Source organism: Equus quagga, chromosome 7 (genome assembly GCF_021613505.1).
Source record: "Equus quagga isolate Etosha38 chromosome 7, UCLA_HA_Equagga_1.0, whole genome shotgun sequence".
Taxonomy (NCBI): domain Eukaryota; kingdom Metazoa; phylum Chordata; class Mammalia; order Perissodactyla; family Equidae; genus Equus; species Equus quagga.
This window is the reverse complement of record NC_060273.1, coordinates 37,474,256-37,492,733: the sequence shown is the minus strand read 5'-3', so window position 1 is coordinate 37,492,733 and position 18,478 is coordinate 37,474,256. Positions and strand designations below refer to the sequence as shown.

The 18,478-nt window shown below is 58.3% G+C and overlaps 1 protein-coding gene across 2 annotated transcripts; it reads left to right on the top strand.

The window, feature by feature from the left end:
- Positions 1-1,369: 1,369 nt before the first annotated feature.
- On the top strand, positions 1,370-16,687 carry LOC124242167 (TSC22 domain family protein 4). Of its 2 annotated transcripts, XM_046666859.1 has the most exons (6): positions 1,370-1,945; positions 2,371-3,406; positions 5,678-5,844; positions 11,059-11,107; positions 13,729-14,052; positions 16,220-16,687. In XM_046666859.1, the coding sequence occupies exons 2-6, from the start codon at positions 2,645-2,647 to the stop codon at positions 16,454-16,456; spliced, it is 1,539 nt and encodes a 512-aa protein (XP_046522815.1). In that variant the 5' UTR covers positions 1,370-1,945; positions 2,371-2,644; the 3' UTR covers positions 16,457-16,687. The 2 variants fall into 2 exon arrangements, with proteins under 2 accessions (XP_046522815.1, XP_046522816.1); XM_046666860.1 differs by lacking the exons at positions 13,729-14,052; positions 16,220-16,687 and adding an exon at positions 11,528-12,194 and having other exon boundaries at positions 1,382-1,945.
- The last annotated feature ends 1,791 nt before the right edge of the window (positions 16,688-18,478 follow it).

Below are 18,478 nucleotides of genomic sequence, written 5' to 3'. Positions count from 1 at the left end.
AGCCTGCGGTGAAGGAAGGAGGATGGGGGCGGGGCGGTGCACAGGGATGTGTTTTGAATATCGCCAGAGGGGAGAGCGGTGGGGGGTGGGGGTGGGTTGTGTGGGAGGCTACTTCGCGGCTTCCTGGCCCTTACGACTTGGGAGGCCTCAGGACTTGGCTACGGTAGCATTGTTTCCATGAAGGGAGGGAGGCAGGAGTGCAGACGCGTTTTAACAAAGAGCTAAAGAATAAATATATAAACGCGGGGCAAGGAGTTCTGCATCATTTTGTTTTTGCCTAACCCTAAAGAGTGATTAAAAATTTCCATGAGCTCAAGCTCAGGAAGGAGGGAAGTGTCAGACAGCCCCGAGCTGGTCCCAGTGCCATCTAACACCAGCTCTGAGGCCTTGGGCAGCCTGGGTTTCCTTAGCAGAAACACTAGCTCGAAACCCACCGCATCTCTGCCGGGGGCTGTTTTGAGAATCCAGGAGATAACTACGTGAAGTGGACAAACCTGAGGAATTTTTAACATGCTCTAGAATAGCGCCATTCGACCAAAATTAATTAGACTCCATTTGCTTCCGAACCTGGGAGGGAGGGCAGACGGGCCGTTCCACACTGCTTTTGCTAAAATAATTCCTCTTAGAATGTTGGTTGGGGGCGCAACAAGAGAAAATGGTGGTAGGAGGTTTATTCTTCCACGCCAAGCACATAGTAGGCCCTTTATGAGTGTGCGTGACTTCACCAAAGTGAGGGACGGAAGGGGAGGGAGCGGTGGGAAGGGTGAGAGGTAGCGAGGGGTCAGTCCTGGTGGCCCGCTGGGTTCGGCGTCCTCGGCCACATCTGTGTGGGCGACTGTATGCACATACGTGTGTTTGGATTCCAATACTCCGCCCAATACAACAAAAGCTATTGGGAGGCAGATGAAACAAGATTGCCCGGGAGTTGACAATTGTTGAAACTGCACGGTGAGTTCGTGGGAGCTCATTACACTACTGTCTACTTGGGGCATATGAAAATTCGTAAGAATCCACTTTTTAAAATAAGGACAGGGGAGAATAGCAGTCCCTTCCTCATCCAGTGACTGTGAAAACCAGCCAAGATATGACAGTAACAGCTGTGGCTGCACTGTAACACGGACCGGGCGCTCCTGGGCCGCCCGCGCCCAGCCGAGCGCCTGGCAAGCTCCTTCCTACTCCCGTGCGTCTGTAGGCCAATGGCAGCGAGCGCCCACAAGTATGGGAATCCCGGGCCTCGCCGCAAACTCCTCCCCTTTCTCCCCGCCCTCCGCGGAAGAGCTGGGCTGCGGCCCAGCAGGTGTGGGGTTAAGGGAGCCCGATCCGGGCCCCAGGAGCTGCAGCGGCGGCATCGGCAGCAACTGCACCAGCAGCGGTGGTGGCAGGCCTGGCCCCGGGCCAGCTGGCCGGGAGCCCCAGGAGGAGAGGGGGCGGAGGAAGGGGAGGAAGAGGGTAAGGAGGAGGAGGAGGAGGAGAGGAGCAGTCAGCAGGCCCGAGGAGGCAGGACTTCCTGGTGTGGGGGTTGTCAACAGCCCAGAGAGAGAAAGACAGACAGAACCGAGAGGAGCTGAGGAGCGGAGAGGGACCCAGCGGGGCCACCACGCGGGAGGAGACTTGGGAGACCCACTCGGCCGGACCACCGAGGCGGCTCCACCTGGAGGAGCGGGGGGCTGAGCCGCCCCCTCTCGCATCGCTCCGGAGACCCTTGGGGCTTCAGAGGCCGCGCCTGGGCTCCACCAAGGAGGCGGGGGTTCCTTCTTCTCCGGAGGGCAAACTTTCCACGGAGATGCCTTGCGGGGCGAGGTGCGGCCCCCGACGAGGACCAGCCAACCTCTGATCGCCACCTGCGCCTCCCGCGCTGCCGGGGCCGGGAGGCCCCAGGGAAAGGACAGCCCGACATCTTAGGCAGCCGGGACCCCCGGCCCCGCTCGGTGGCCGAGGCCGAGAGGTAGGGCGCGGGGCGGGGCGGGGCGCTGGGCTGGAGGGGCAGGGCCTGCCCCAGGGATGGGGGAGCTGGGGTGCCGTGCCTCGAGGCCCAACAGAGGCCTCCTGGTGGCCGGGCCAGGCTGAGGAACAGCTTCACCCCTGTTCCCCCAGGCCCCGGAGCCCTTGCCCTTGGGACGACTCGGTCCGCGAGTTTGAATCCCAGGCGAGAAGTGCCCAACTTTGGGTCTGAGCTGCGTCTTCCTGCTCTGTGTGCGCGCTCCTCTCGGTCCCCTATGCTCCGGTCTCTGTCGTCTCTGCCTGTCTCTTTGTCTCTGGGTCTCTGGCGGTTTCCCCTTCCTCCCCCATTCTGCTCCCCAGAGAGGAAGCCCCGGAGGTGGCCTGCCCACTGCTTTCTCTCTCACACACTCTCTCTCTCTCTTTTTCCAGTTTGCAAACTCAGCTCTGGAGTTCGGCAGCGACAGCAGCAGGAAAAACCTGCCCCTGACTCCCCCCCCCGCCGCCCCCCCTCCCCTGTTCTCCCTTCACCAGCCAGGCACCCCCAGTTCCTACAAGGCCCTCCCGCCATGTCGGACCCAGATGTCCCCAGGGGCCCTGATGTCCCCGCCATGTGGCCCCCCTGTTCCAGGGGCGCCTGAGCCCCTTCGAAGAGCCACCACCGCCCCCCCTGCCCACCTCGGCCCAGTCCTGAGCCCCAGGGACCATGAGTGGGGGCAAGAAGAAGAGTAGTTTCCAGATCACCAGCGTCACCACGGACTACGAGGGCCCTGGGAGCCCCGCGGATCCAGATTCCCCTGCCCCGCCGGCCCCCACTGGGCCCCCGCCCCGCGTGCCCAATGGGGAGCCCAACCCCGAGCCAGGGGGCAAGGGCACCCCCCGGAATGGCTCCCCGCCGCCTGGGGCCCCCGCCTCCCGTTTCCGGGTGGTGAAGCTGCCCCAGGGCCTGGGAGAGCCTTATCGCCGAGGCCGTTGGACGTGTGTGGATGTTTACGAGAGAGACCTGGAGCCCCCTAGTTTTGGCCGGCTCCTGGAGGGAATTCGAGGGGCCTCAGGGGGTGCTGGGGGCAGATCTTTGGATTCCAGGTTGGAGCTGGCCAGCTTGGGCCTGAGCGCCCCTACCCCACAGCCAAGCCTGTCTCAGGGCCTCGCCTCCTGGCTCCGGCCACCTCCCACCTCCCCTGGACCTCAGGCCCGGTCCTTCACTGGGGGGCTGGGCCAGCTGGCGGTGCCCGGCAAGGCCAAGGTGGAGACACCCCCCGTGTCAGCATCCCCACCCCAGCAGCGCCCCCCAGAGCCTGGGACCGGGGATAGTGCAGGCCCATCCCGGGCCGCCACGCCCCTGCCCTCCCTGAGGGTGGAAGTGGAGGCTGGGGGCTCAGCAGCGGTGACCCCTCCACTGTCCCGAACAAAGGATGGAGCCCTGCAGCTGAGGATGGAGTTGGTTGCTCCGGAGGAGATGGGGCAGGTAAGAGCTGGGTTCCAGAGTCGGGGAGACACCTGAGGGCTGGTGCTTGCCCATCTCAGCCTTGGCCTGATCTCCAGCCTGGGCCTCTCTGCCGCCACCTCCATATGGCCTTCTCCTCACTTCGTTGGCATCTGTCTGTCAGATCAGGTAGCCTCTCATTTTTCTTCCTGCCACTCTTGGAAGTCCATTCCTCCTCCTCTCACGCCTTTGCTCTCGCAGGCTCCTTCTTCCCCATATTCTGCACCTTCTTTCTTTCTCTTTGGCCTGTCATTTGTTGCCTTTGGCCCAAGTCTCCATCTCCAGATAGCCTAGTCCCATCTCTCCATCACGGAGATGTGGCCTCCTCACTCTGGTCTTCACCTTCTGTCTTGGTCTCACCCCTTCTGCCTTCAGGCGTTGAGGGTGGAGGCCCTGGGCAGGGCTGGGTGGATGGGCCTCTGGGAGAGGAGCTGCCAAGGTTGGCGGGGAGGGGTAAAAAGTAGGCATTCCACTCTAAGTCTCTCCTTTGCAGCCCCATTCCGAAGGTGGGGGTCTTCCTTTCCCCACTACTCACCCATCCCAGCCCCGTCTCCAGCTTCGTCTGAAGCCAAATTTTCCTGAGGACCTGAGGAATTGGGTGAGGGGCTCATTACAAGGCTGGGGGGCTTGCCGGTTTGTCCTTTGCGCCCCCTGTTGTCCGGCTCACTTCCCTGAATCTGGGTCTCTCCAGGGTCACTAACTAGGGGTGGCCACCATGGAGTGGGAGAGAGGTGGGAAGCAGTCGAGAAAGAGTTAAATCCTTTGCTCACTCTGCTTCCTGTCTCCAAAAGAGGAACAAGTCTGGGCTGGGGGGCAGGATGCCTGGGTCCCTGGGGTGGGGGGTGGGCAGCCAGGAATGTGAGAGTTGGATATGATGTCTGGCCCAAAGGAGAAAGTGACACCTTGGACTGCGGGGAGGAACGTCAGGGAGTGTGAGGATGAGAGCTTTTCCCCTTCCTGGCCTTGGGCACAGACCACAGTATAAAAATAGCCTGAGGCTGGGTGTCTGGGCCCTGTCAGGACCGGTCAGGACCGGCTCCCCCCACCCCTTCTGGCCGCAAACTCGCGTCTCTCGTGCTCCCCCCATCCCTACTTTTCTTGGGTTTTTCTCGAGCTCTTTCATTCAGTTCCTACCCCAGGGGAGAAGACGCTGTTTCCTTTACTGGTCCCTGTCCCCACAGTCTTGCAAAGCAAGCCTCCTTTCCCCCAGCCTCCGTCTGTCCTTCAGCCCTGCCTGAGTTTCCCTGAGGCCCACTGACCCTGCCCCTCTCCCCTCAGTGCCCCCAGCCCCTTTCCTTCCCCCATGTCCTGACCCCTTCCTGTGTGCCTGCATCTGTACTGCTGCTTTCCTGCCCACAAGTCTGTCTCCCTTTTATGCTCCCCCTTGCCTCTTCTCCCTCCGGAGAGAGGCTGGGAGAGGGCCAGGAGCACCACCTGGGCCCCCTTCCTCTGCTCTGTCCCTCTGACCACCTTGGACTCTCAGTTCTTGGCTTTTCCAAGAAGCTCGGGCCTCCTGGGGCCTCACAGAGGCGTCTTGTTCCTGTGGCCCCCGCCCTTTGCAGCCACCCCCAGCGCCTGTTGGACTGTGTGGGTCCACACCCAGGCTCCGCCTCCCCCCATCTCCACAACTGCTCCCCCCCACCCCACCAAGGACTGAGCAAGCGCAGGAGCAGAACTTTTCACCTGAGTCGGAGAAGTTTGAGACGAGAGGCTAGAATGAGGGGGGCGGGAGGGGTGGAGGACCAGTTTCTGAGGAGTCATTCATTCTACAAATAGCTATTGAACAAACTAAGCTCTGCCCTCTGGAGCTTGCCTTCTAGCAGCGAAGAGGCAAAAATACTTTAATTTCAGATAATATTAGGTGTTATAAAAAATAGAACAGTTCAGTGGAATCCACAAGTTGAATGATGGGGAAATGCCTCTCTGAGGAAGTGACATTTGAGTTGCTTTAAGAAATCAAGTGACAGAAGGCAGACACTCTCTGACTAGCGGTCCTGGTTCAGCTGGTGGAAGGTGCTGGAGTGCAGACCAGAGCCCCTCTCTGATACCCCATGAGCCACTGTTTTCCGTGCTTCTAGTACCTGCCCAGTGCCTTCCCCAGAGCTGGAGGAGAAAGGGGCTGCAGGGGTGGGACTCCTGGGTCCTCGGAAGTGAGAGGGTGCGTGGGGAGGGAGGAAGACTGCTGGGCAAGTTGTAAGGTGGCTGGTTCCTTTCTCTCGCTCGACATGATGGTTCCTACCTCTCTGCCTTCAGGTGCCCCCACTTGACTCTCGCCCCGGCTCCCCGGCCCTCTACTTCTTCCCCGATGCCAGTCTGGTACACAAGTCTCCAGACCCCTTTGGAGCAGCGGCAGCCCAGAGCCTCAGCCTGGCCCGTTCCATGTTGGCCATCAGTGGCCACCTGGACAGCGATGACGACAGGTAGGTGGGCTCCGGCTCCCCTCTGCCCCCAGCATCTGGGATAGCCACACGAAACTGCCTGATGTCCTTCCCCCAAGTTGAACTTGAAGGGGACCTCTTAAACAGAGAAACTTGGCCTAGGCATAACCACCGGGCATAGTTGATTTGGGACCCATTCCCTCTCTGTGGAGAGAGCTGGGTGGGACTCCCTGGCTTAGGATTGTCAAGTCATAGACTTTTTTTAGGGTTTGAAGGGAGTCATTGTTGTCAAATTCCAGAGCTCTTGCAGATTTAGCGATCATCTGGCCAACTCTAAGAACTTACTGGCAAATGTGCTGGAGACGAGAATAGGGAGTCAGTCTCCTCCCAGTTCCCATCTCCCTCTCCCTACCGAGGGAAATGGGACCCCTGCCTTCAGCAGTAACATCCTTACGGTCTCTGCTGACTACTTGAGGATGGTAGGACCGCTAGTAACAAGAAAGCGTATGCCTGGGGCTCTGTTCTCGGCACCAGATCCACTACCGGGGCTAAGCGCCCCCTCCAACCCCCACCAGGCCAGAGCCGGGGAGAGGATGGCTGTGGGGCACAGCAGCTGCTCGGCTGGGCTGGGCCCTTCTGGGGAGAATGTCCCGTTGACTTTGGGGCACGGTGGGCAGAACTTCCTGTTTCGAGGGCCAGGTCTCAACAAAGGAATGTCAGCACGCTGAAAAGGGAGGAACGAAATCTTGAGTCAAACAGCCAGGCTGCTGCTTTCTGGCAGCGCACTGATAGGAACCCAGAAAGGCTGGGGAACCGCCACTTTTATTTTGGAGGGAGGAGTGGGACTTCCTGTTTGAGGCCCTGGGGGAGGGACTTCCTGTTTGGAAGGAACTAAGGGGCGGGGCTTAGCCTTGAGTGAGTGGGTGTTGGGGGACCTGTTCCAGAGGGGAGTCCTGCCTCTCCTCACATGCCCCCCCCCCCCACCCCGCGCCCCGAATCGAGGACCGAGTCCCACCAAAGAAAAGGGCCTGAGGCCTTGGGGAGGGCGGAAGCCGGAGAGGAAAGAGAAGGGGTGGCCGGGAGCCATGGGATGGAAGGTGAGGGGTGTGGTGGGGGCGCGTGGAGAATGAGGGGCACAGCTGGGCTAGGCAGGGCCCCCAGCCCTCAGCAATGTGTGAAGTGTGAGGTTGGCCCGGGCCAGGAGAGTCACCTGCCCCCATTGCTGCTATTCTGCTTCCTACCCTCTCCCCCTCCCACTTGGGAGGTTCCCTGGCACCAGGGCTCCCTGTCCCTCCCCCACCCCTGTTGATTTCGGAGTCCAGCCTCCTGCTTTCTCTGTTTTAGAGAGTTTTGCCTCCAGAAGCCTCCTCAGCTCTATTCTTTTGGCTTGTCCCCTTCTTCCCTCCCTCTGTCCCACCCCCTCACACTCCCCAGTCTGACCGGTCCAGCTCCCAGCCTCCACTTTACCCTGTTCCACGCCAAGCCTCTGGGGCTCAGGCCCAGCCCAGCCCCTTGTGCCCCACCCTGCTGGGCCAGCGAGTTTGGGTTGGTCACCCCCTTGGCCCCCTGGAATGGGGTGTGTTGCCCCCACCTCACCTCTCTGGTGTGCCTGGAGCTTAGAGGAGTTCAGGGTCCTGGTGGCATAGGATCTCCTCCTTGAGAGTGAAAGTGGGCTGGGGTTTTAAGTACCTGGATCCCAGATGGGGAGTTGAGGATGGCCAACCAATCTTAGAATCTGAGGTGGGGGAACAGAAGGTGCCTGGTGAATTCAGACTGTTTGTGTGCTCCTAGGTTGCAAGAACCTTCGTGCCCCCAATGGGGCCTTGCATTTGGGAGATACTTAAATAAGTGGATGGATGGATGGATAGATGAGTGGAGGGATGGAGAGGTGAGTGGATAGGTGGATGGTGGGTGGATAGATAGATGAGTGGATAGATGGAGAGATGAGTGGATACGTGGATGGTGGGTGGATGGCTGGCATTGGGGATTCAGGCATTATACAGAATGAGTTCCAGAAACTCGGGAAAGAAAAAGTACCTTTATCCAATGCCTGCTTTGGGTCAGATGCTGCCTCTTATCTCACATAATCCTAAAAGCAGCCCTGTGCTCCTCTCAGATGAAGAAACTGAGGTTCAGAGGAGGAAGGTTTTAGAAACTGCATAAGATCATTAGAAACTGCGTAAGATCATCCAGCCAGTAAGTGGCAGGACTGCAGTCGGAGTCTGGGTCTGACTCCAGAGCCACACTCTCTCCACTCTCCTACTGGGATGCCTGTATCCCAAGAGAAGAGGAGGAGGCAACCATCTCTAGGATGCCCTTTCTCTGTAGGACAGACAGAGGCAGGGACAGCTCTCCCAATCTGGGCAAGGAGCCATCCTCCCCGCTCCCTGGCCCAGCTCCGCCCCAAATGCCCCACAGATCCGGGAGGGAGTGTAGACAGGGCAGCCGGATGCCACTTGGTTGGCTTCAGGCCCAGCCCCTGGGAGCTTCTCAAAACACCGTAAGGGAGCAGGGTTGGCCCTTGTTCCCGGGATCAGAACCTCCCCACCTCTCCCAGATGTCCTGCTTCTTCATCTGATCTTCGTTTTGAGGCTGTTGCATTTGACTTTCAAAAAGGAAGATCAGTCTGTACAGCTGGACTGGCCCTGCAGGACTCTTGGGTCAGTTGTGCATATTGTGCACTGCACGACTCCAGGGGGTGCCACTCACATTTGAAGTCACTGTCGACCCATGAGGTCATGACAGTTTTCCAGAAGATGGCAATAAGTGCCTTGAAGAAGGGGGCGTTTTATTCTGATTCACACCAAGTGGCCTTTGGGGTTGGTGGTGAGGACTGATCTCTTGCAGCCAACCCAAATCTTCCTGCCCTTGACCCAGGAATTCCAGCCCAGCGCCCGCCCACCACCCCTCACTCAGGGATTCTCAAAGGGAGTGCTCGGGCTGCCAGAGTCCTGGTCCCTTGAAGTGTTAATGTTAGAATGTGACCATGTGACCGTGGAAAGTGCTGTCAAAAACTCCCCAGCACTAAACAAACAGGAGATAATCATCTGTCAGCCAACAAATGTTTATTGTTGTATTATTCTTTTATTTCTGGCAAGAATGAACAACTTACTTGGCATCTTTACCATCTTTACTTGGAGTGTCTGCCAAGCCAGGCCAGTGTTCCTATTCCTGTGACTCTGCCCCTCTCTGGTCTCTGTGTGTCTGTGTGTACTGGGCTGGGGGTGGGGGGCAGTTCAGTGGTGGCCCAGTCTCCGCCTAGGTGTCTCGGATTGAAATAGCTTGAAAACTGCTTTGACTCTCCAGCTGGCTGGCCCGCCCTCCAAGGGCTCTTAAACCTGTCCTCTTCCTCCCAACCCCATGAGTCCCACGTGTCCTTCCCCTACCCCACCCTGTCCTGCTGTCTCAGGCCCGGTCACCCCTTTGGTTACTCCACCTGTTGGCGCCTTCTGCACCCAGAGCTTGGACGGCAAATGGAAAATTCCCAGCTCCCTTGTGCTCCCTTCCTGGCTGCAGGGCCTCATCCAAGGGTCACCTTGAATTGAGTGCTAATTCCCCCCACAGGGAAGCCAGTTGGAACTGACAAGCAGGAGAGAGGGCCTGACAAGGGAGCACAAGGGCGCGGGATGCAGCTTGTTGGGGCCAGCTACTCTTAGAGGGGTGGAGGGGGGACTGGAGGTTAGGACTGGTGATCCTGCAGCACAGCGGGGCATGGGTGGAGGGCTGGCCCTGGGCTGAGGCGGCCGAGGCAGAAGCTGGACAGGGCTGGGTCGTGAGCCATGGGGTGAGGCAGGATCCTGGGGCCTGAGTGGTGGGGAGACAGAGCCTTGGTGGACAGGGCAGGGTGCAAAGGCCTGTGCAGGCCCTGGGCCACGGAGAGACATGCTTGGAGAGCTAGGATCTGGGACCCAGAGCCTGGCCCTGGGGACTGTGAGCCAGGCCTGAGTCGACCTCTGGTGGCCACTTAACAAACTGCACCCAGACCTGCTCTTCCCTCCCTGTCATCTGCAGCCCAGATGGAAGACCCTGCTCCTATTCCCACTGTCCCACCTCCAGCCTCACCTTCCCTCTTGTCCTCAAGCCCTCACTCCCTCCAAGACCCCAGACCCAGGTCCCAGGGTCATAGGCTGTACTTATCTTTCAGGGCTCTGGGCTCTGTTTCCGTTGCCATGGTAACCTTTTCCATTCCTCCTCACCTCACTGTGGGAGGTGGGGGACCCTCTGGGCAGGCCCCAAGGGTCACCCATGATGTGGGCTTTGTGTTTCGGGGGTGCTGACAGTCCAAGGAAGACCACCAGCACATCAGAAATACCCCTTACCCCATCACCACTGCTCCCTCTCTTATCTCCCAGCTGAGAGGAGTTGAGGCCTGGAAGGAGGCCTGTGTGAGTCCAGAGGGGGCAGGATGGGGTCAGAGGTGGGGAGAGGCCCCCAGGGCCAGGTTCTCCCTTACCCTTCACCCCTCCCCACCCAGGTCTCTGGCCCCACAGCCCCTCCCCCGACCCAGCCCACCAGCTGACTTCCCTCAGCCGGCCCCCTCCCCTCCACTCTGGGATTGGTGCCAGGGTGAGAAGGGGACACTGGCACTGACCGTGTCTGGGAATTCCCGCCCACCATGCAGCCATTGGGAGGGGGTCCCCGTGTCCCTGAGGAACCAATAGCAGCCAAGCTTTGCCCTGGGGGGCGGTATATATCTTTCAGGCCAGCACCCCCTAGGCACTGTCTCCTCTCTGCCTGCCTGGCACCAGACAGACTCCGCTCTGCCCGGGGGGCTCTGAGCCCCCCAGGCAGTCCTTCTGATACAGCCCTCTCCCTTTGAGGGGGCCTGAAGACCCTTTCCCCTTGGGATGGCCCAGCCGGGGGTCTCTGTCAAGTCCCTGGTGTCATCATATGAGACCCGAGTGGTAGGGATGGCTCCAGGGCCTCCCCGGAAAAGAGGCTGTGTCTCCTCTCCGTGCTCCCCTAGGGGAGCATCCCCCATCCGAGGGGCATCTGGACCCCCACCTCACCGGGGTCTGGGGGGGCCTGGACAGCGGCCCTCACCCCGCCGGGGGATGGACAAAACCCTCCTCTCCTTGATTCTCTACTGCCACAGGTACAGGCAGGGTGTGGGCGGGAGGCTGCAGCGAGTGGGGCTTGTGGAGGAGGCCGGAGCCTGCTCTGAGGAGGACCTGGAAGGCAGCCGGCCGGGGTGTCCAGACACTGGCTTGGCACCTGCTCCTCCTCCTCACCTCTCATCTCCCTGTGTCTCTCCAGTGGCTCCGGAAGCCTGGGTGGCATTGACAACAAGATCGAACAAGCCATGGTAAGAGAAGCCATCTTGATCCCAAGAGGTCCTGGCTCCGGTGCTGGTGCCCAGTCCCTTGCCTCCCACAGCCGCCCACTGCTCCACTCCTGCTGTCCTTGTTACTAGTCCCGGCTCCTCAAGCCGGCTCCCAGCTGGGTTCCTTTGCTTCCTCCGCCCCCTCCTGTCTCCACCTGAACCCTTCCCTTGATCCCTGGCCTGGCTTCTGGCCCCCATATCTGTCTTCAAGCCCTGACCTTGCCTCTGTCCGGTGTCCTTGCCCCCACCCTCACCCCTCCCCTGCTTTGCTTCTTCCCCAGTCGTCCGTCATCATCTGGGAGCAGGGGGCTCTCTCACACCCAGCCCCTCAAGGCACTGGGCAGGGGATGCGGTTGGGGTGGCCTGGGACCCCTGACACTTTGCCTGTCCCTGGGCCCCCAGGACTTGGTGAAGTCCCACCTCATGTTTGCGGTCCGAGAGGAGGTGGAGGTGCTGAAGGAGCAGATCCGGGACCTGGCCGAGCGGAATGCCGCACTGGAGCAGGAGAATGGACTGCTGCGTGCCCTGGCCAGCCCCGAGCAGCTGGCGCAGCTGCCCTCCTCGGGGGTCCCGCGGCTTGGGCCCCCGGCGCCCAATGGGCCCTCCGTCTGAGCCTCCCTTCCCTCACAATGTGCCTTTGGGGGCTGCCACAGCTGCCAGGCCTTGTGCCAGCCGCTGCCCCCTTCCTATGCAGCTTTAATGCCCCCTGATTCCCGGGATGGGAGTTGAAGGCTCAGAATTGGCCTGTCCCCCACCCTTCCTCCGTCTCCCCATAGTGCCAGGGACTGGGCTCGGGCATCCCCTGGCCATGAGGAGGAGGGAGGGCTTCAGGATGGGGTGTCGGATGGAGCCCCCTCCTTCCTCCCTGGGTGTCAGTGGTCTGGGACCCCCAGCAGCACATGGCTTGGGGGAGTTGGAGGCTCCTGGCAGACACCCCATTCCCATTTGTTCCCTCGAAGTGCTCCTTCTCCTAGTCCAGGCAAGGGAGTATGGACAGTATCTGGAAGTTCTGGGATTCAGGTTGTTATTAAAATAATAATTATAATTAAAAAATCCGAAGAAACTTGAATTTGGAGGTTGGCATCTCATTGCTTGTGTCTAGACGGGGGTGGGCCTGCACCGGCCACTTCCACTTGTAGGAGAAAGACCCAGGCTATGGGCTTCCCGGGAGATCTTGTTCAGACTGGGGAGATCTAATGTGGCCCAGATGGAGTGGTTCAAAGAGATGCGGGAGAAGAGAGCCAGCGGCCTGGGTCCTGGGAAGGGGCAGGCGAGGCAAGGCAGAGGGAGTGGAGGGAGGGGGGCGTCGGCCCACGTGCTGGCTGGGGGACAGGGAAACAATGAGGCCTTTGGTGATTGTGCAGGATCCACCCCCAGCTTCCCAGCGTGTCCCCTCTGCGGGCTGGATCCGGGTGGCTGCTTGGGGGCGGGGCAGGGGGCCCTGAATGGGCCCCTTGTCTCTGTGCTGGGTGTGGGCCAGGCTCCCCAGGCACACAGTGCCCTCGCCAGGCCTGGCCGGCCTCCGTGGCTTCCACCCACAGCTGGCTGAAGACAGGGCGCTGTGGGTGAGCAGGCCCCTCCCTAACAGCCTTGGCTGGGCTCCTGGCCCAGGCGGAAGAGGCAGGTAAGGAGAAGGACCCCATCTAGTGGGAAAGGGGAGAGCAGCAGCCTCTGCCTCAGGAAGACCCTGGCCCCGGACTAAGGGGGACCTGTGGAGAGCTGGACCCTGGGGGCCAACCTGGATTGGACTCCCCGCCCTATAGCTCCCTAGATTTATGACCTTGGGCAGGTGCTTTGGTTTTTCTGAATCTCAGTTTCCTCGTGGGTAAAATGGCACAGCAGTAATACCTACCCGAAGGGCTGCTGTGAGGATTGCATGACGTCATACATGGGAAATGTGCAGCAAGTCCCAGGCGGTCCATAAATGTTAGTTTCCCTTCCCTGCATCTGGGGGAAGGACACCAGAGGGCACAGGCATTGGCTCTGGGGGTCCTGCAAGGGCCTCGGGGGTTGGGGTCGGGGCCAGGAAGACTCACAATGGGCTAGAACTCTCCCTCCCTCTGGGTTCTCATCCACTTTGACTCCTCTCCCTGTCCCAGGGAGGGGAGGAAAGGCCTAGGATGAGTTGCTGGGGCAGGCCTTTCCCCTGGATCCCCTATTTCTTTCTTCACTGCTGCACTTGAAAGTCCGGAGAGACCCCTTAGGTGGTGGCCACTGGCCTGCAGCCTGTCCCCCCCGCTCCACCCCTTACTGTACCAAATACGGGTTCTGCGCCATACTTTGGGGCTTGAGTATCAGGACAAATGACTGTGGTCAAGAGGTTCTTGCGATGGATTTGGCGAAAGATTACTTGCTGGGTAAGCGTCAGAGACTGCCCTTTCCTCATGAGACACTGGGTGGGAGGTGCTGGTCAATGACCTTCAGGTCATAGAAACCCCCCTCACCTGGTCTTCCTCCCCTCCTGGCCTCCTGTGGCCAAACAGGACAGGGAGGGAGGAGGCCGGGACACTCACTGTCCCGTCCCCTCTGTGCCTTCCCTTCTACTGACTTGTCTCTGCTCCACCCCTCTCATCTGTCTCTCCTTTCCCTGTGTTGGTTCTTAGGTTTTCTTCTGGAAATACAAAGCTAAGACAGCCATCTTGGCACATCCTGACTGCAAGAAAAGTGCGCTGAAGGTGGAGAAGACTTCCAAGGTGGTTGAGACTTTCAAGTTGGTTGAGCCCTGCAAAGAGGCGGGCGTCTTCAAGACACATGAGTGCCCCATGGTGGCCGATCCCTGCGTGTTGCCTAAGACAACAGAAGGGGCTGAGGTGAAGGTGGGCCGCAGCCGCCGATCCCTACTGCAGCTGCCCCAGACGGCCGTCAAGTCTGTCTCCACGCTCATGGTCTCAGCCCTGCAGTCCGGCTGGCAAATGTGCAGCTGGAAGGTCAGCACCATGTCCCCCTTGTCCCCAACTGCCTCCCACCCTCCCCAATCCCGCAGGACCCATTCCTCCCTCCACTCAGTTGTTCACCATTTATTTCCTGTGCCTCTTCCAAGGGCCAGGCCCTGAGGCAGGCACCGATCTACCCCGACTAAGGGGGCTACAGACAAGATAGTGATTGTCGGTTCAGTATCATAGGGCTGTGACACGGGAGGTACAGGGGTCTGTGGGAGCCCGGGGGAGAGGCACCTCATCCAGACCTGGGGAGTCAAGGAAGGACTTCCTAACAGAAGAGAGGGTGGAGCTGAGACCTGAAGGGTTTAGCCTGGCTTGGGTAGCCGGGATGTAGGGGGAGGTGGAGGGAGTGGGAAGAGCGTGCCAGGAAGCCAGAACAGGTGTGTGGAGGGCTGGCCCAAGGTGTAGGCGTCGGAGTAGAGTGGTCCTGGAGCCGAGAGCCAGCTCGTATGAGGCAGGGTGGGTAGCCAATTGTGGAGGTTGGATTTGATGTTAAGAGCAATGGGAGCCCTCGCAGACGTTAGAGCGGAGGAGTGACACCATCAGATTTGGATTTAGAAAGCTCCCTTGCACTTAGATGATGCTGCGGGAACGTGAGATGGTGCAGCCACTCTGGAAAACAGTTTGCTAGTTTCTTATAAAACGAACTGTGCAATTACTGCATGACCCAGGAATCGTACTCTTGGGCATTTATCTCGGATAAGTGAAATTTTATGTTTATACAAAAATCTTTTATGTGAATGTTCGTAGCAGCTTTATTCACACTAACTGAAACCACCCCAAATGTCTTTTGATGGGTGATTAGTCAAACCGTGGTATATCCACACCATGGAATACTTCTTAGCCATAAAAAGGAACAAACTATTGATACAGGCAGCAACTTGGATGGATCTCAAGGGAATTATGCTGAGTGAAGACAACCAATCCCAAAAGGTTATATTCTGTAGTATTCCATTTATATCACATTCCATTCTCGAAATAACACAATTATGGAAATGGACACCTGATTAATGGTTTAGTGGTTGCCAGGACCTGTGGGGGGAGGGGAGTTGGTTCTAAAAGGGCAACATGAAGAATCCCTCTGATGATGGAAATCTCCTGTATCTTGACCATGGTAGTTGGATACATGAACCTACATGTATGATACAAAATTGGGTAGAATTCAACCCCCACACACAAAGGATTGCAAGTAAAACTGGGCAGTACGATCAGCGGATTGTATCAATGTCAATATTCTGACTATGATATTTTACTAGAGTTTTGCAAGACTTTACTATTGGGGGAAACTGAGGAAAGAGTACATCAGGAACTCTATTATTTTTCACAACTGCATGTGAATCTACAATGATCTCAAAGTCGAAATTTTAATTGAAAAAAAGGGAAATGTCTAGATCACTATCAAATCAACTTATTTTGGCCTCAACCAAAGTATTACTGCATTAAAATAATTTTTACAAGTTCACCTGGCTGCCATGTGGACGGGGGCCAGAGGGGACAAGAGGAGAGGCAGGAAGATTCATTGGCAGGGTGACAGTCCAGGCTGAGAGAGAAGGATGTTCTGGACCGAGGGGGAGGCATCGGGTAGAAGAAGTTAACAGATTGGAGCACTATTTAAGAGGTAGAATTGTCATCCTCGATGGTTGATTGGCTGCTGATGAGGGGAGAGGAGAGACCGAAGTCAGAGCAGGCTGGAGCCATTCATTGAGGGGAATGAAGGAGCAAGAGCAGACTTAGGGGAGAAAGGGACAAGTTTAGGGCGTTGGGACAAGATGAGTTAAGATGTCAGCAGGAGGTAGTGGAATATACAGGCCTGGAGGTCAGGAGAGAGCCCTGGGCTGGAGACAGAGGTCGGAGTGTCATTCTGTCCTTTTTCATTTGAACACATTCTCCATGAAACCCTAGTGGGGACTCATAGGTGGGTCAGACGTGGTCCCTGTCTTCCAGGAGCTTGCCTTCTAGTATTGAAAACAGACAAGTCCACAGAACAAATAGTGTGTGTGACAGGGCACACACAGAGTGGAAACAGCCCGGGAAGGCTTCCTGGAGGAGGCAGTGCTTGAGCTGAGGCCTGTTGGAGGAGGTGGAATTAGACAAACCTTTGCTGTTTATCTGCAGGTGGCTATTTACATGTGTACACCTTCTGTCTCGTTCACAGTCATCTGTGAGTTCTACGTCAGTTACTTCCCAAATAAGAACCAAGTCCCCTTTGGAGTCACCGGAGGCTGAGATGCTGCGGGAAGTGTACCTGGTGCTGTGGGCCATTCGGAAAGAACTGCGGCAGCTGGCCAGCAGGCAGGAGAAGCGGAGAAGGCGGCGCTATGTCCAGGCCCACTCTCACCTCCAACCTGACCCAGTTCTGGGTCTGAGACAGGATGCCCGGAGTCCCCTCTAGGGGGGAACCCCACATCCTCAGAACGCCCCCACCTCACTCTCAGGTAGAGGTGATAGGAGGGGTTAGGGGAGCAGGCTAGGAGTTGTGGGTGAGGAGAAGTTTTCATCCTGTCACCTCTTAACGGGAGCCCAAGACCAGGCCTGGGGTCCCACTTGCTCCCCTTCATTCCGTCTTCAATTTGTGAAAAATTATCAAAATGTTGAGAAACAAATATCAATATTTCTGAGTAAATGTGGAGTGTATTTGTGGATGGCCAGAGGCAATGAGGGGAACTTGGGTGGGACAGGGAGGGGCACCATGCTGCTGGCCCAAATATGAGAGGGAGTAACTTGTGGGCCTGATTGGGGGGCGGGGGGCGTCCGCAGGTCCTGGCCCTGGGCCCACACAAACTTCTAAGGGTGGAAATGCCTTTGGCAGCTCTGCCAGGCCAGTGGTATAGATAGCAACCGCCCCTCTTGATTGGAGCCGGGTCCTGAGCCGGCGCCCTCCCTCCCTCGCAATCCTACAAGGCTGTGGCAGAGGTGACAGACTTGTCCAAGGCCCTGCACGAAACCAGACGTCCCTGGAAACCACCGCCTCCAGCGGCCAGCCCGCTCTCTTGCTTCTCTGGCGCTCTTGGGCTCGGCCATGGCGAGGGTCAGAGGGTCTGAAGACGCGCGTGGCGACAGTGGGACACGCATCTGTTGGGAAGGCACTCAGGCCCTGGTGGCCACGTTCCTGGGCCGAGAGAGGCGGAAAACTACACCTCCCGGCGTTCCCGGCGGCGACACGGGGACCGCGAGGAGGGGGCGGCGTGGGAGGGTGGGATAACGGGTCGGGGTGGGGGCACCGGGGGAGGCCGGGGGCGAGGCGGAGGCCACCGGGGCAGGTTGTCCGCCTGGCGCCGTGGGACAAAACGGCCCGGCGGGAGGCCGTGGCGACTTGGAGGGAGATTGGGGGGCGGGAGGCGACGAGGGGGGGCACGGTGGAGCCACAAGTCCCCTCTCTGGCTTAGCCCACCCTCTTGCCAGGCCACGCGAAGGCGCAGAGGTGGCTCCGCAAGGAAAAGCAGAGAGATTTACAAGACAGCAAAATTCGGGGATTTCAGGGTTCACGGCTTAGGGGTGTCGGCAGGGCCGGAGCCTAGGGGGCAGCAGAGGCCCCGGGGAGGGGAGCGCGGCCGCTGTGCGGCTGGATCTTGCTCCAGAGAGGTTAGTTTCGAGTAGCAGGCGGTGGGCGGGAGCAAAGCTAGCGGGTAGTGAGGAGCGGCAGGGAGGGTTTGCTGGAAGTCCAGATTCACTAGAAAAGTCAGCAACCCCCCTCCCCCAACCTCCTTGCAGCTTTGGGAGAGTTGGGCCCAATTGCTGGGAATTCGGGCGGCCCTTCCCAAAAGTCCGGAGCACCAGCCGGCCGCCCCGCCCTCCAGCTCTGCTACCCTGAGCGTATTAGCTGTCCACCAAGTCTCAACGTTTACAGAGACAGTAATATCACCCGCCGCTCAAAAAGCACCTACTTGTGACTATTTTTATGTCTCGTTCTAAGTAATTCTCACAATAGCTTTATGATGAAGTATTTTGCCTTCCATTTTTTAGAGGAGAAAATTGAGACAGAAAAGTCATGTTTAAGGTCGTGCAGCTTTTATTCAGCCAATGGATGGGTCTGGCTTGCACAAAACATGTTACATACATGTTACATGTATACACACATGTTACAGAGCATATGTTCAATGCATGAATGAAGCAGCTTTGCTGGGAATCAGTCCTGAGCCGCAGCTGAAGCCTGTTTTGGGGGGGGGGGGGCCTTCGAAGCAGACTGATACACAGTGGCTCGTTTCTGGGGCTTTCAATCACCAACTATTCACCACTTCTCCATTATGTGCCAGGAAGTGTTCTGAGGCTGAACAGGCCTTGCAGGGTCTGTGTCCTAGGAAGCCTGGAGGTTTAATGGGTCCCAGGACTTTGGAGGAGTACCTCACTGCCTAAGATCAAGGATCAGCCCCTCCAAGTCCTTAAAGAGGGGCTCCTCATCCTACTGGGGACCTAA